General features: G+C 37.4%; 2 protein-coding genes across 3 annotated transcripts in view; both read right to left on the bottom strand.

The window, feature by feature from the left end:
* cdh16 (cadherin 16, KSP-cadherin) overlaps positions 1-11,544 on the bottom strand; it is a 34,913-nt gene extending 23,369 nt beyond the window's left edge. The window contains exons 1-9 of the mRNA XM_034103151.2: positions 11,454-11,544; positions 10,883-10,932; positions 10,654-10,752; positions 9,323-9,457; positions 8,962-9,091; positions 8,090-8,248; positions 6,630-6,826; positions 1,810-1,935; positions 487-637 (exon numbers count right to left, since the gene is read on the bottom strand). Of these exons, the coding sequence (XP_033959042.1) occupies positions 487-637; positions 1,810-1,935; positions 6,630-6,826; positions 8,090-8,248; positions 8,962-9,091; positions 9,323-9,457; positions 10,654-10,752; positions 10,883-10,927 (1,042 nt within the window). The 5' untranslated portion in view covers positions 10,928-10,932; positions 11,454-11,544. The remainder of the gene's footprint in view (positions 1-486; positions 638-1,809; positions 1,936-6,629; positions 6,827-8,089; positions 8,249-8,961; positions 9,092-9,322; positions 9,458-10,653; positions 10,753-10,882; positions 10,933-11,453) is intronic.
* Positions 11,545-11,733: 189 nt separating this feature from the next.
* On the bottom strand, positions 11,734-14,745 carry rrad (Ras-related associated with diabetes). 2 transcript variants are annotated; one of them, XM_034105437.1, is made up of 5 exons: positions 14,631-14,745; positions 13,965-14,248; positions 13,342-13,415; positions 13,023-13,227; positions 11,734-12,696 (listed from the first exon to the last, which is right to left on the bottom strand). In XM_034105437.1, the coding sequence occupies exons 2-5, from the start codon at positions 14,239-14,241 to the stop codon at positions 12,419-12,421; spliced, it is 834 nt and encodes a 277-aa protein (XP_033961328.1). In that variant the 5' UTR covers positions 14,242-14,248; positions 14,631-14,745; the 3' UTR covers positions 11,734-12,418. The 2 variants fall into 2 exon arrangements, with proteins under 2 accessions (XP_033961328.1, XP_033961319.1); XM_034105428.1 differs by having other exon boundaries at positions 13,965-14,353; positions 14,631-14,744.
* Between the last annotated feature and the right edge of the window lie 2,357 nt (positions 14,746-17,102).

The following is a 17,102-nucleotide window of genomic DNA, read 5'->3' as shown; positions in this document are numbered from 1 at the left end:
ATGATTAATTTCCCAGAATCAAACTTTTAAAGCATCACCGGGGTGAGTGAGGGTGCTTTCCCCCGGGTGCCTTTCCTGGCAAAAGTCCCAAACTGCTCTCATAAAATCTATCTGGCCCTCTCACATCTTTATCACAGCAAACTCCCTTCAACCCAGTGTTCCCTCTACCTTGCTGTGAATAATGACTCCCAATATAGATTAAAGATTTTTTTTAAGTGTCTCATAGCATTGTTTTAAAATGATCTCATAAACAATGGAGAAAACAATTATTTAAATGGAAAAAAACATGCTTAAATATTTTTGACATTCCCTTGAGGGGCTTTACGTCATTCAGACTTGACATCTAATTGTCTGAAGGTTTTATGAGAGAACTGCTAGGGTTGAGGTTTTTGAGTAAATATAGTTTATCTGTAGTATTTTTACTTTTTTTTTTTATATCTAAAATATATATAATACAAAATATATATAATATAGGCTATCAATTACCTCGCGCAGCCAGTTCCTTGACCACAGTGTGGTACTGTGCCTGTGGAAAAGTGGGTCTGTTATCATTGGCGTCGCCCACCATCACCCTCAACTCCACAGGCTTTGCAATCTCTCTGCCATCTGGACGCTCAACCACGATGCTGATCTGGAACTGACCAGACAAAAAGAGAAACACATTGTTTGTCTCTGCAGTATAGATAAAAAGATAAAGTGGCCCTGCAGTAGAACGGTGAAGGAGGCTTCCAATTGTACTGCAGGAGCGATTAGGATCCTGCAAAAGGGGTAAAGCTGATCAATAAAATAGATGGATTGAAAAGAGAAAAACGTGCATGGATAGGCATCTCTACATTCATCATTCTGCAACTAGGGCAGGTGGGAGCACAAAACCGACACTGTGAAAAGAATCCATCAGAAGTGCACCATCACTCATGAAAGATACAGACTGATGGAGCTGTATTCAGAAAAGAGAAGTTTGGCTTTTAGTGACTCTTCAACATGTCTTCAGATTATCAATCATGAAAAAGATGAGGTTTTCCGCACCTTTCTATTAAGTAACACTACAGAATACTTATGACGCAAATTTATAACACGTTTTTTTTTTTTACATCCAGTGATGTGGTTGGTAATTGGCCACTTGAGCATTTGGGCCAAAATATACTGTCAAGTGTGTCATGTAAATCTTTCATGAGCAAATGAAAAAAATGATGATTTTATTTGCAGAAAATTAAAGTTAAGAAGATATTAAATAAAGTGTTTTATATATATACAGTTTTATATTTGTTTTCATGACAAAATAAGGGAGGAAGGAACATAGCTTTGATTGTATGGTTTTGGGTAGTTTCATTCATTTCTACTCTTTTCTGCTCAGTGCTTGTTAGACGAATTTGTACCAGGCCCCTCTTTTTATGAAATCAACTGAGAGAAAAAATGAAATCTGAACAACATATATTGTATACAGTATTTTAGGCCATTACTTCTACTACTACATTTAGTTATTCTACTACAGCATTATGAAATGCACTGTCAAGATCCATATGAATTTCACAGAATCCTAAAAAAACAGATCATGTGTGAATTTGTGACTAAAACTGGATCTTGTGAAGACAAGAAAATATTGCAAGGTTTACATACAAATGAAAGCAAAGCTGAAATGAAACAAACACAACATAACAGAGTTCAAACATAGCAATAGATCTGCTTCTGTCTGTCTTAAAGAAACAGTGTAGCACATTTAGTCATAATGTTTTGACGCTTTAAACACTGACATTATAAACTGACATTTATTATTAGTGCTGGAGATGTTTAGCTTGCACTCATACAGACCTGGTCTTGTGTCTCCCTGTCCAGAGGGGCGTTGAGATAAATGACTCCTTCTCTGCTGATGGTGAAGAGCATCTCTGGAAACTCCCCCTCCAGACTGTACTCTGCCTGACTTCCACTCCATTTGACCTACATAAACAAACACATAGGCGCACACATACTAAACTAAAAGTTCTCTCAATACATTTTGACGTATAGAAATCTGGAAACATTATATTGCCTATTTTGTTTTAACAATGAAAATGTATGGGTTTGTCTTTCATTTGAGTGCAACAGGAAATGTGTCATGCCTTTAATAGCATACTATGAAAACTACTTTATTTAAACAAAATCATTTGTGGGTATTTCTGCAATATATTACATTTTTTGTGAAGATTTATACATTTATTTAACATTTTAGAGATGTTTTATAATAAGATTTATTTTAATCTACAACAGTACAGAATACAGTTTTTTTTTTTTACATTTTATTACATTCAATTTAAGGTTTTACTGCAAAAAAAAGAAAGTTGCCTTCATTTGACATGAAGTGAAATGATGTGTATTGTATGTGTTTTTACATAGAATTCAATGTCATTTAACATTCAAGACAATTAAACAATGGAATTATCCTGTAAAAAACCGATAATTTCTCATTAAACCAATTTACAGAATATATATTTATTTTGAATAAAAGTAATTTACTGTATTTTTATGGTATTTACACTTAATATAGAAAAACAAGAAAGGTCTGTAAAATAATACAATACATTTCTGTGAAAAAACTTTTTTTTTTTTACAGTGCAGTATAAGCCTAAAAAGCTATTCAGGCCTGCATGATGTATAAGTACAAAGCTAAGCTACATTTGTTTACACGATAAGGAGCCAACCAAATGTACTGACAATGATGTGGAACAGAGAGCACAGCCAAAACTAACTATGCGCGCTGCAGGGGATTTTCCACTCTGCTTTACAGCCCCTGACAGAGGGCTGTGCAGCGGGGCTGAAAGGGCCCTGGTAGCCATCAGACAGCACCCAAGAAGGAGAGGGGCCCGGTCCCAGCACAGCTGATGCACACCCAGGGCATGTGTATCTCCTCAACTCCCTGTCACACACTTTTCCCTTGTTTTAGAGATAGCTGCCCAAACACTGTGCTTCTGTATACATAAAGACGATTCACACAGCTGGCTGCCTCTCGCTGTTATGGTGTGTTTCTGGAGCTCAGAACTTTGAAGAGATATGTTTAAAGAACTGATTAATGATCAGTGACTGCTCCGTATAAGATCTGAACAAAACATCTATGAAGTCATCTGTTTTGCCTTCGCCAGTGCTTGAGTTTGCAGAAAACGTTCTGTCTCCCCCGATTGTTGAGCTGGGTCAAGAGCGCCTCTTGTCTGCGTGTGTTCTTCTATAACACTAGGGAGTTATCAGCTGCTGAAGAACAGCAAATTATGCAATGTCCTGCATTAAACACAATATCAGGAAATACTAAAATATCACAGCTGGAACATTTTGTAGATGTAAACAAATTGAAATCTGCAACTGTTTTGATAATAGTTTAAATAAAAATATTCGCAGCCTCTCAAATGTAAGGCTTTGCTGCCTTTATATGTCGTTTATAATTGAATTCTAAATATCAATTGCAATATGATACCATAGACTGAAAAATTATAAAGGTTTTTGTAAGACTTACTCTACTAGCTTGAGAACATCACTAAATATGATATGAAATACATGATAAATACTGAATTTCTTGGAGGGAACAGAGGCATTTTGACGCTTGTAAGATCACCAGTAATAACAGTGAACGTTAACGTTGGCTGGAGGTCAGGACAAAAGCATTATTGAGACAGAAAGAAAGAGTTGTCTGTGGTTAAAAGCAAACACTGTTTTTGTTGTCCTCTTGAGGGCAGCATAAACAAGTTGTTAACAAAACAGTGACCTATTATTACCTTATGAAATTAAGATAGCGAATACATTTGCATTTTATTTCTTACACAACAGCAGATCTGGAGCAATATAAAAACGTGTGTTAATCAAAGGTTAACATTAACATTTGATCATAGAACCTTAGACTTTGGTGTTATTAAAAGAAAAAACGTGATCCCTTTTAATAACTTATTTTAGCTGAAGCAACACATTGAAGTATCTTTTAAATTTTTAACACTGATATGGGGCCATGACAAAGGTCTAGTGGGGCTCAAACCAATTCTGCAACAAAAAAATCAAATTTGATTTGACTGTGAAAACTGTCAATTGTGCTTAACTCTTTCATTCACAGGCTCTCCTCCACTCCAAAGTCTCAATAGATTACATTACTGAGTTGAAGTAGTCCTGCTGATTGGATTACATAGTCAAAGTTTTAGGCAGGCAATCAGTAATATGAAATAGATAGCAGATTTAAATTAACCTCAATAGCCTCCAGTGACTTAAAAGTACAGATAACAGATGCCTGGATTTAATATTTAAAATGAGCTAAAGCCTAATTTTATTTGATTGCAGAATGGGTGAAATTGATCGCAACATCAACCTCAACAACATTGTATGGCTGTAGTTCACACAGAAAGAGATGATGGCAGAGAAACATGAAGCTACGCATCAGATTTTCTTTAAGCATCTGTCGCCACACCATGGACGATGAAACAGCAAGAAAAAGACAACATTTGTTGGGGAATATGACTGCTTTATCTGAGGCAATCGGGGGGGGGGGGAGGGATCCATAGAGTGGGCCCTGAACATGACTATGTCTGTGTGTGTGTCACAACAGCGGTTAGTCCTACCTCCTACTGAGCACCGCAGGATGATCACTCAGCGGGGGCGGGATGTGGCTTCCCCCTAGTAAACATCCCTGTTTAACTAATCCAGTTTAGTGATTTATTCAGGATGTAACTAAACGGTTTTCATGTATGAGTAATGGAAGAAACGAGGATGTATTTCTCACTCTCTTAACACATTTTTCATTAGAAATGTAAGTGGATACATTAAGGGAACCTGCTCAGTTAAATATGTTCACATAAACTCATTTACATAAAGACAGACAGATGCTATTTGAAGACATAGAAATTATAAAAAAGGATTATTCGAAGTCACCAAGCTGTGTGCTAGGGTATTTGTTAGATATTAAACCGTTGAGACTGAAATATGATATTGTCGATTAAAACTGTTCCTTGAAAACTATGACAGAAAACGAAACAAATCAAATGTGCCCACACGTGTGAATCCACACGTTTTCAGTGGGTGGAAGGGGCTGTTCAACAGGAGAGATGAGAGGCTGAGGGCGAGTGTGGGGGAGGTGGGAGAAAACAGGAGGAGGGGGAGGTATGTGATATACCTACTGGCCAGAGCGACTTTCAAAACCGACACAATGCTTTTAATTTAGCATCGCATTCAGCTCTTACAATCCTCTTTGTTTCCACAGTTCTCTGTAGTGAATGAATGACGTTTATTTGGTGTCCTCACAAAGGGTAACGGCCACTGTGAGCCATTTGTTTTCTACACGTGTCACAAAACACTGAGGGCTTTTGGGCTATTTATAGACATGTAGCTGATATGGCTTATTTTATAAAAATACAAAAGGTCAGACAAGACCAGGGACTGACATATGTTAGGAAAACCTGAGGGAAATGTTTAAACAGAATGTATATTATGGTGCTGCAGTAATGTGGAAAGTTGAATATGAATTAAACATCTCCTTTAAGATGAAATTAGAACATTGATTGAAATATAGATGTTTGTCATTCCACAATGAAATAGTGAGTGGGCTTAAGAATGTGTTTTTCAGTAATGACTACATCAAAATGTTACTTGAGAACAGGATTTCCGTCTTTTGATCTGACAATGGGCCTTTGTGAAATCACCATGGTTACTCTTGTAGCTTTTCTATTATTCAGCATCAAAACGTGTACTCTTAACAACCTTCATTGGCAAGTAAGGCTGCAATTAACAACCATTGTCATAATAAAATATCTGGCAAATGACTCTCCATGATTAATCTGCTCTATACATCGCAAGAAAGTAATAACGTAATGATGCCGTAATATGTCTTGTTTCAACTTATTAGTACCTCAAAGTGCAAAGATGTCAACTTTTAAGTGATGTGAATGATTTAGCAAAAGAAGCAAGGTGTCACAACTGACAGGCTGGAACCAGAACGTTGGGAAATGACTTAAATTGTTGATTGATGATTAAAAAAGCTGCTTATTTATTCATTGTTGTTTATGGTCAATCATTTAGTTTAAGCAGATTTCAAGATATTTTACATTACCTTAAATGGCTGTTATAAGCCCATTGAATGGCTTTTATCAGGTGTCAAATGTGTCTCTAGATTACATTAAATACTAACATATTTATACTGACCTGTTCATTATGATTATGTGAAGTCTATTTATAGGGTGAATTTTGCCTTTAAGCTGTTAGGTTTGTAGAATACCCCTCAGAGTGGTGGTGGGTGGGAGCGTGAGTAATTATGGGATTTAAAGGGACTCGGTCAGGAGCTAGGCTGAAAGGATCCATGGCATTTGAACAGCATCAATAATTCAGTGTTTGGTCACTTAGGAGGACCAATGAGCCACTAAAAACAGCAACTGGCAATACGATGCCACTTTACTGGGCCCAGGCTATTGACAAAGTATGTTTTATGGTAATACGATACAACACTTGGACCTGCAAAAACAATAAAGTCAGCACTTTAACACCAAGTTGTTTGCATGAAGCGTGGACAAGATCAAATGAGTAAAAGTGGTTTTAATGTAGACGAATGTGGATGGGTAAAACACTTTACGTGTCAAAGTGGTGGATTAGTGTTTCAGAGTGAACACATGTTGGTCAGGTCTCTGCGGCCTCACCTGTGAGATGGGGATGGGGTAGGGGCCCGGGAGGTTCTCCTGAAGTCGTACCGGGTCGGGCGAGGCCCAAGTGTTTCCCGTCACCTCCACCGTAACGATCCCGTTGGTGAAGAAAGCATTCGGCTTCCCAGCCATGTCCTTCACCATCACAAAGAGTTTGTAACGGCCGCACATCTCAGGGTCCAGAGTAGAGGCTCCTGGCAGTCACAGTGGATTACATGATACAATGTGAGTCGTTATTTATGTGTTAATGTTGCATGTAGGGTTTCTATCAAAGGCTAATTTGTCTGGTGAGACAATAAAAACGTTGATGTCATTACTAACAATATACATCAGAAGAATTAAGTGCTCTATATGGTCAGATTCTTTAAATGTGCCCTTTATGTGCGTGGGTATGCATACATGAACTTTGTATAGTATGTATGTTTCAATGTTTGTGTGCATGATAAATAACCATGGTTGCATGTTTACTTTCACTTTAATTTCTAAATAAACCTGATTACAAAGGCATCTGCTGTATACAGTATATTGTGCCCTGTTTAATGTCATGATACTGTATTTGTGTAAATAATATGAGGAACCAAAGGAAAAACTAGTTTAAAGAGTCACAAAAAAGGAAAAACATACATGATTATGATTGATATGATTGGTTTATGCAAACCATTCCATTATATTACTGAGACTCACATTGCCTTCTATATTTAGGGCTCTATTCATCACTTTATTTTCATTTTCCAGAAAAAATGGAAAATAACTACCGGAAACAACCCACTTTGAAGGTAATCATAACCATCATTTACGGCTGGCCTGGAAGACCAGTCGAAAATCAAAGAGATCATTTTCAATTTTCACTGCTCGAGCTCTGTGAAAACTCAGCAGCCGTGTGGGCCGGAAAGGACAAGTGTGAAAGTCATCCAGCTCCTGCCAAGCCGGAACAAAGGGCAAAACGGGAGCTACAGAAATAGCTCCAGATTACAGCACTTTGAGGATAATTTCAGTATGTATGTATTCAACATATGTCTGTTTGCCTAAAAAAAGTGTTATTATTTTTCATTTACTGTACGGAAATCTGAACCTGAACAAGATTAAAGATGAACTACTCATGGTTGGCTTTTATGAGATTATCAGTGAAGCTTGTTTTGGGTTGTTCCCTTCTTTTGATCATATTTCTGCATAACTAGGTTAAAATGAACAAGACCTGAGACCTTTTTTGAAAAAAAGGGTTCAATGCTTGATTTCTGAGGCAAATACAAATAACAATATTTGAGATTTTAGGAAATCTAGTAACAAATACATCAGCTGAAATTCACATTTGTTTTGAATGTGTAAACTTGTCATTGCTCTCTGGTAGAAAAAAGGCAACAATCATTCCAAACTTGAATGAATATGTAATGAAATGTTTTGTTACTTATTTGCTATATATACTGTATATTTCATTGCAGTCATAAGTTGGGACTGACCTTCCTCTGTGAGGGAAACCTCTCCAGTGATGGAGCTGATGAAAAACATTTGGCTGGAGGGAATCCTGGGCGTCTGCTCCATGAGGCTGAAGCGCAGCTCAGCGTGGGCGGTGTTGCGGTCATCACGATCCCGTGCATCCACCTGCATGAACGGAATCCCTGAGAGACACGGTGGCGCAGAGTCAAAGATGCTACCTTCTGTTTCACAGACATCAACCTCCACAGCAAACTCAAAGCATATAAAGTCCCTTAATTCACAGAAAAGGATAAAACCTCCATTCAGGAAGCACTAATCCACATATATGTAGTTTCTTTTTGGTTTTGTATGTAAAGTTAAATTGGGACCCAATTTAAGAGATGACACAGCTATAAAATACCTGATTTGCCTATAAAAAACATGATGATACAAGTTTGTTTTTTTCACGATACATGATGGTTTGAGATCTGGTTTTATACTGTTATGTGTTTCAACAATTACATTTTTAAAGCTAAGTAGCTATTACGATTTTATTTTTGTCTAAAGAATGATCTATAAATGACTTTGATGTTGAGGGTTAGGGTACATTTCTTCCAAGAACATAGAACATTTATTATTTCATATAAAATACAGTTTTCTACTTGACAATGTGATTATTAAACCTTGTGAAAGTTTGCAGAAGAGTCTATTTTACTGTAATCTAAATGTACCTGATCCAGTAAGACACGTCATTGGTTCTATAAATACAGAGGTTACGTGTATGATGCCGTTTCCAGGGATACATCAGGTATTTTTTCACAGTTTATTAAAAGGTTTTTTGTATTCCATGAAGCAGCACTGACAAAGGTGAGCCAGACTGAAAAAAGTTGTTTAACACAGCTCAAGTATTTTGTACCTTTGAGAAGCCCGAGCTGCACACTGCCTCTCATGCTCTCCCCTATGAAAGTGGGCACATTGTCGTTCTTATCGATGACACACACTTCGACGGTGAAGCTCTGACGGTGCTCTGATGTTCTGAAGGACACCTGCATCATACACACAAACACATTCTGTAGGTGTCTTTAAATAACACACTCAAGAGCTAACATACAGCCTTGAGAAACTAACAATCTAAAAATGATTCATTATTGAACATAAGTACAAACACCTTACAAAAATATACTTGTTAAATCAATGAATGACGTCATTAGTAACTATTCATTAGCTTAGACACGTATAGTAAATTGATATCACAATATGGCACATAGTAATATTACCTGCAGAGAGTATGATGGCTGTTTCTCTCTGTCCAGTGGTTTTAGAGCATACAGAAACTGAGCGTCCACTCCGAATATCCCCTCATCATCCCCCGTTACCGTCAGCTCTGTGTAATTTCCTGGCAGGTTACGAAGCTGAACAGAACAGAACACCATTTAAGAAAATCCTCAGCCTGTGTTCCTGTTTCAAAGCAACAATCAGTTGATCAAACTAGTGTATTTCTCCGGTGCATAGAGAGTATAACAGTATGAGAATTATTAAATTAATTAGTGAGCCACACCATTCAGTGGGTGACCCTCATTATAATAAAAAACGGCCACTCATTTATTCCACATACACTATCCTGCTACTTTAAAAACGTGCAGGTACATTGATTGTGTGTAAATCAACTGCTAAAAATATTCCCCACAACTTCCTCTTTACAATTTTGAAAATGTATTATTCAAAGTAAATAAAAGAAAACCTGATAATTGTAGTCACCTCTTATGAACCATCTATCACAAAGAGCTTTTTCCTTGAACTAATCAGAAGCAATTACTATGTCCCTTCCATTTAAAAAGTAGTTATTATCCAACTCTTCCATTCTGGCCATTAACATGCTATTTAAAAAGTATTAATGACACTGAGTCCGACACAAAGAACAGAAATTATGACAATGCTTCGCACAAGATGTGATGGCGTACAATAAAAGCAATCAAAGTGGCAGATACTCATGCTGCGGCACAATCCATGGGATGATGAGTGACATGTTTGAACAAAACCTCCCGCCGGCAGCTGGATTGAATGCAGAGGCTGGATCATTGTGAACACTCCAATAATAGTCTAGTGATGACGGCAAGCGTGTTCATACGTCCTAAACCTTACAGTAAGTGCAGAAAGGAGAGAATTGAGAGACTTACGCAATTCTGGTTTAATATACCTTCATTTTCTTCCTGTAAAGTATGGTCTTTCCGCCCATATTTCTCACCATTATGAGAAGAGCAGGCTTGAACAACTGGCAGGAGATTTGTTATTAACCTTCTTTAATCTGAAGGAAATGCATTAAATGTTGAGGACATTTGACAGTGCATTAACTCTGATTAAATATTCAATGATCACTCTTAAAAACAGTTGTTTTTTATCCAACATCGTATCAAGGAACTAGGCTTTGAGTTGCTGTCGAATTGCATTTCACATTAGTATGCTCATGAAAATTACTATAAGAACACACTGGCTGAATTTTCATGTAGTGAACACCATTGTTCAAAATCACACATGTATTCGCTTTTCAGAAGGCTGTGAACACAAGGAGAAACCTTTAGGTGAATTTAAGCAAGTGTAAATGCCTTACCTTGGCCAGATACCATGGGAAAATACCATCGTAGTTTTCAGGGACACCAATTTTAACATTTGCTCCAGAGCACGGTGCAAATGTGTAAATGATCACCAACTACAAAACAAGATATTTTGTGTGTCTTAGTAAACTTGCTCAAACAGTAACTTAATTTAGTGAGAGAACAAAAATGTAACCGTATTAAAGTGAACATTAATTTCATGATACAAATAAAATGATATCTTACTATGAGAGCAATGATGAGCATTGTCGTAGTTTCTCTGTCAGCCATGAGTCCTGTAGATGTAGCATTTTCAGTGTTTCGTACCACATGGCCTCAGCCCAACAATCAACACAATTTCTGTCTTGTTACTGATTCACAACCATGGTTATCTTTCATACACACAGTTTTTACTTGTGTAACAGCCTGCATTTAAATACATAACCACGTATAAAGTTGTTTAAAGCATCATCGAGCCCCCACTTTCACAGCGTACAGAAGACCAATAAAGCCATGTTTGATTGGAGAAAAGCTTAAAATCAAGTTGGATGTAAAAATGATATCATCGTATTGGAAAGCTCCAAATAAGCAGCTGTTCTAGCAATACCAAATAACAGGCTATGGTGCAGTGTAACAGTAATGCCCTTTATAATCAAATTATTTAAATTCAAGCCTCTAAAGTAGTAAAAGACACTAACTGTAGCTCAACAACAACAACAACAACAAGATGACACAGATTACAGTGGCAAAACACGAGTTAACCAGCAACATGTATTCAATTATTATCCTATTTTAAACAAAAGCTTTTGTGCCTTACCTTCTCCAAGTGATGTGTGTGTTCCTTCTGAGAAGTGTGAGAGGAGTTTAAATTAGGTGGAAAAACTGCGTACTTGTACTCCTTTGGTGGATTAATGGTTAACACCTTCAGATAAACATGCTTAACTACCTAGTTTCCTTCCTGTAAAACCAATGGCCAGTGAGGCTCCATTCCACAGACCATCAAATGAATATTCATGAGGATGTAAATCGCCTGAACGACTTATCCGTCTCTTCTGATGCATTCTGCATAAACATTGTTCTTGGACCAAATGACAGAGAACATTTCATCTTTTTTATTGTATCTTTTATTAAAAAAGAAAATCAAGGTAAACAAAGAATTTCCAAAAACACTTCATGGTTCACAGGACAAATATAACGTATTGCTTTACTTATACATTCACAACATGAATTCAATCTTATGGAACAACAAAGAAGCCAGATGTTTTTTCATACCTTTGACTAGTCCTCAGTCACTTGGCCGGGGCACGAACCTGCGTACCTCGTTTCAAGTAATGACCAAGTACTGTGATCTTTTACTGCATCTTTTGAGAAAATGAGATGTATTTGCATCCAGCATCATTCCTGTTATATACATCAATCCCCTCCAATAAAGGTGCACAACAACCCACCAGAAAGGCAGTCCTTGCAACTCATTAGAAGACAAAAAACCTTTTTGCATTTCTCATTCAAACACATATTAGGACAGCAACATGTTTAAGGCAGACAAAAATAATAATATGAAAGAAAAGAAATGTTTACAAAGCTCCATGCAGGTTATTACCATCATCATGATATGACTTGAATGGTGTCATTTTTACTATTTATGTTCTCTTTTGGTTGGTGTCTAAAAATAAAAATATATTTCTGTACAGCTCTATTAGTCCTTTAGGGTTAGTGTTAAAACACACACAGCTTCTGGTCTTCAGAGGCCAAAGAAAAATGTCTGTTAATCCCGTGTGTTCCTCAGAGAACTGTGAGGTCATGACAGGACTTTGACTTCTGCCTAAAAGCCATCTTCTTGTTCTTGCGTGCAACCATGCGGCCCAGAAACCTCTTGGCCTTCTTGCCGATGCTCTCTCTGCGTCTGCAGTTGGCCATGCGTCTGGCGTTCTCCTCCTTGCTGTCTTTCCTCAAGCGGATCTGTCTGACGATGCCCTCGAAAAGGTCCTGCACATTGTGGTGAAGAGAGGCAGACGTCTCGATGAACTTGCAGTCGAATACCACTGCACAGGCGCTCCCCTCTGAGATAAAGAATATGGAGAAAGGAATATTAGTGCTTTGAATGTATGTACATTTAGAAAAACATATAGGCTTAAGTAGATTTAGGTTGAACGTGAGAAATCTTATAGTGATCATATTTTAAAACTTTAGCTTTAGATAGCTGTAATATTTGAATGCATGCCTTTTAAAAAAAATTGTTTTAAGCTTTAAATGATAAATATTGCATTTTTTCAAGTAAAGAAACTTATTTACCTATAGCTTCCCTGAGCTATAACACATGATCTTAACAAATCATGAATCTGTGACCCATTTAAGGTTCAAAATGTATTTATTCATTCTAACTTACCATCTACTGACACCTCTCTTGACCGCACCAGGTCGCTCTTGTTGCCCACAAGGATTATGGGAATGTTCTCTGACTGCCTTGCCCGGCGCAGCTGAATACGCAGCTCTGACGCCTTCTCAAAGCTTGCTTTGTCTGTCACTGAATACACGATGATGTAGGCGTCTCCCATCCTCATACACTGGTCCTTCAGCCACTGACTGTTATCCTTCAGGAAGGAAGCAGAGACAGTGTTTAGCCTCAAACATGGCTGATTTCATATTGCAATACCCATTAATCAATTTCAGTGGAGCAAACATTGCATAAATAATATATAACTCACCTGTTCCCAGATGTCATACAACACAATGGATGCATCTTCATCATCTACCACCAGAGATCTGTCATACGTGTTTCCTGTGAAAGATAAGAGGAACAATTGTGTTACACACTGACAGAGGAGCAGAGCACACACTGATTTTAACACACTTTTCACTTTAAAGTGTACACATTGCTGCAGAAAGCTGATCATAGTTTGTGATCAAGCCGTTATTGGCCTTTTATATTTTCCATTCCTTTGTGCTAAGATGCATTTCTGACAGCTGCACTACTGCGGGCAGGGCTGGTGCCTCGCTGTAGATGGAAATAGCAATAATCAATTCATGTACACTCTTGCCTGCAATTTGCTTCTTCTAATGCACCAGCTTAACTTTATGTCTGTCCCTTATCAATTACAGAGTTGATAGGGCTTCATGGGGCTTTTATGTATTTTTTGTTATGGTGTTTATTTCTTGAGTGCTGTTGTTTCTTTCTAAAAATGATGAATAGGATATAATTGAATACACCTTTGACCTCAAAGCAAAATTGGTAATATATTTGCATGTGAATTGTTCAGAATTATGGAGACTAAATTAATATTTCCACTATTGTGGTTGATGACTCATCCTCAGCATCATCACCATTTACCTGCTTCATCGCAGTCGTGACCAGCATCCTCAACTCCTCCAAAGACGCGCGCCAAGCTGGACTTGCCGACTCCGTGCTCCCCAAGGAGAACCACTTTGTAGATCTGGGACTCCGTCTCGCTGCCGGTGGAGATCACGGAGTCGGAGGAGTCCGACGCGTAGCTGTCTCGGTGCTGCTCGCTCGGGGAGTAGGACGTGCAGCGCAGGAGGTTGGACAGGTCGTCAGTCTGCCCCGTCTGTGGCATCGTGGCGCGCAGATCACGGTCGTCCACTGGCATGCTTCTCCTGTGTAGGTTTGGTACATTCATTGGAAACGGCATGCTTCCTCTTCTTTTGTCCATGTTCCGCAATTTGTCACCCTTGTTCAAAGTCATGTTGCTTACCGAAGATCTGTGGACAGATGTGGCATGCGTAAATGTCTGCTCATGTGTTTATTAACATTTAAATATAACTCACGGACAGACGTGTAAAAGTCTATTTCGTGAAAAATAATGCTTCAACGTAATTGTATTTTATGGTATAACATAACATAGGCTGAAATAATTAATTATATGTCTTTGTTTTCTGAAATTTCAACCTGACCTGACCACATGTCCAATACTACTCCTACCAAAACTGCATAATAAGACTAAAGCTTAACATTTGTCACCATATTAAAGACACTTACCCGGTGCAGGGAATAAAATCCAGCGAAGCCGATCAAATAATCCTTGGTTTCAAGAGTTGTTGTAGCCGAAAAAGCGGTTTTGTTTGAGTCTGATCAGAGTCGGTGCTCAGGATATTTATATAGGACTGGGAGTGACGTAGGCAGGGATTCGCCCCAGAAGATCACGTCTCCGCTTATTATAGTGGTGCGTAATGGCACCATCATACAGAGGAGGGGTGAGAGCTGAGGAATCTCCCTTCCGCAGCGCCAAATGGAGAGCTACCTCTGCGGGGGCGGCCAGAAACGATTTCTTGAAGAGGGGAAGCCCACTCAAAGCTTGAGTGATATACATTTTGAATGTTCATGTATGAGATACATTTAGAGACAGTGAAAGGATATCCACATGATGCAATATTTTACTGTGTAAAAGTGCTTGATGCAGAGACCAGGGGAACGCTTTTATGAAATTATAATGGCTTGTCTTGTTGGAAATTTATCAGAGCTCCATGGTCGCTGCAAGGTTGAGGTCAATACAATCAAAGCACATATTGGACATATTGTTATTATACGAAGGAGTTGCATACATCATAAAGGTATATCACGTGAAATATTTTGTGTTATTTCCATAGTCTATTGCTGCTCTTGACTAATAAAACACTTGAATTTATCTTTGCGCAGACAAAGGAATACATGCAACAGACGTTGGCATGCATTTATCAATCAGTATATCTTTCCATCCACCTTGCTGCTTGAAAAAAATAAAAAGGCTGAACACACAACCATCATTTCTTGGACTTTCCGAATTCTTCACAGCTGAAAGGTCTGACCTATACCTATAATGTATGTTTTTACTGATCCATGCCTTAATTGAATAATGCAAAACGATTTCATTGAAAATATCAAGGCTGTTTGATACATCAATAGGAACAGATCTATATGTCCAAAATGGGGTTCAAATACATTCAGATCAGATTTCTCTATTGAGCCATTGCATGTTTTATTTATGTTTAATCGTGCATCTGACATCCTTTTTATATATATTTTCTCGCACACAATGAATGTCATTTTCCAGTTGAGGTCTCATACTCTGCATGGTGTGTTGGTGCCCTCTTGTGGCTTCAGTTCTCACATTACAGTTGAACCTTTTAAACTCATTGCGTTGGTGTGTGTCCAACATCATCCTGTCTTTTCTCCCTTGTCCCTTTGTAGCAACAACAATACAAACTATAAACAGTTGTGCTATATTTCATTTCAATCTTTATTTCGAACAGATTAAAAAAATAACAAATAAAAAATAACAAATGTGAAAAACAGAATACTGTATTATTAAAATACAGTATTTATCCACATTCATATTAATAATAAAAAAATCATATGTGTCCGAAAGGAGCAGGAGGAAGCAAATGCTTATTAATTCCCACCCCTTACTTGATCAATGATTGTCCTTTACATCATTATGCAAGTTATTACATTTACATTTATACATATACAATAATTTCTCATCTTCAATCACCTCTCTTCATTCTCATAGTTTTCCAAAAAAGTGTTTCTGTACATCCTTTTAAACTGAATTATGCTTGTGCTTTGTTTTAACTCCTGCTCCAAACCATTCCATAAAATAACCACACAGATTGTTACTCATACTTCTCTGAATTGTTCTGACCTTGAGTTAAGTTTTAGTTGTATTGATGTTTGCATTTGTAATCTGTTTATCACAGTTTATAGCTTGTATATGTGAATGTGATGGCATATAACAGCTGCATAGCTTCACATTCAGAATAGGACTGCTTCAGCTGCTATAAATTATTCTTTAAAGGAAATGATTTCATAACAAATGGCCATTGGAATTACCATTAATTTAAGTGAATATACATTATAGCCGGACTAATTTATCATACCTCAAGAAAAGCATTTTGGTTATGGAAGCTCTAATTTCCAGTCATAATTGCATTTAATTATATCATGGATGTAAGTATCGTAAATAAAGTATACAATTATGTTTAAATGATCTAGACTCTAGAGGGATAGCAAGTAGCAGTGCCAGTGCCAAAAATATTCAGCATTAGTATGTGTGCACCGATCCTGGTTAATTCAATCGAAAAGGCATTTAAACATGCTGTACTATGGTGGGTATTGTCCTTTTGTTATCATACTAAGAAATCCTAGCAAGACCTTTCCAAATGTGTCATAGATCCTACATTATTTATATTATTATGGGAAAATGGATAGCTGAAGGATGTTGCGCAATGAGTGAAACTACTTTCTTATTTGAATAACACAAATGGGATATCGAGACAATTCATATCTATATGACTTATACTATTTATTGAAACCTCTTTGTCTAGTATTCCCAAACTTACTAAATCTGTATTATGTTCTCTTTTTTGATTCAAAATGAAAGAACAAGACACAACATGGAACCCGACTAATTGTTCCTCTTACAAGATAACATATTGTATGGGGTATTAAGTAAATTAAGATGGATTTAATATG

Source organism: Pseudochaenichthys georgianus, chromosome 3 (genome assembly GCF_902827115.2).
Source record: "Pseudochaenichthys georgianus chromosome 3, fPseGeo1.2, whole genome shotgun sequence".
NCBI lineage: Eukaryota > Metazoa > Chordata > Actinopteri > Perciformes > Channichthyidae > Pseudochaenichthys > Pseudochaenichthys georgianus.
Note: the sequence above shows the minus strand (reverse complement) of the source record. Positions and strands in the feature narration are given on the sequence as shown.

What these genes read in the sequence shown, in the direction of transcription:
- rrad (XM_034105428.1), bottom strand. Translation starts at nt 14,337, where the DNA reads ATGACTTTGAACAAGGGTGACAAATTGCGGAACATGGACAAAAGAAGA. An exon ending in TCACGACTGCGATGAAGCAG is followed by an intron (nt 13,416 to 13,964) that starts GTAAATGGTGAT and finishes TATCTTTCACAG; the next exon opens with GAAACACGTATGACAGATCT. An exon ending in TGTATGACATCTGGGAACAG is followed by an intron (nt 13,228 to 13,341) that starts GTGAGTTATATA and finishes TCCTTCCTGAAG; the next exon opens with GATAACAGTCAGTGGCTGAA.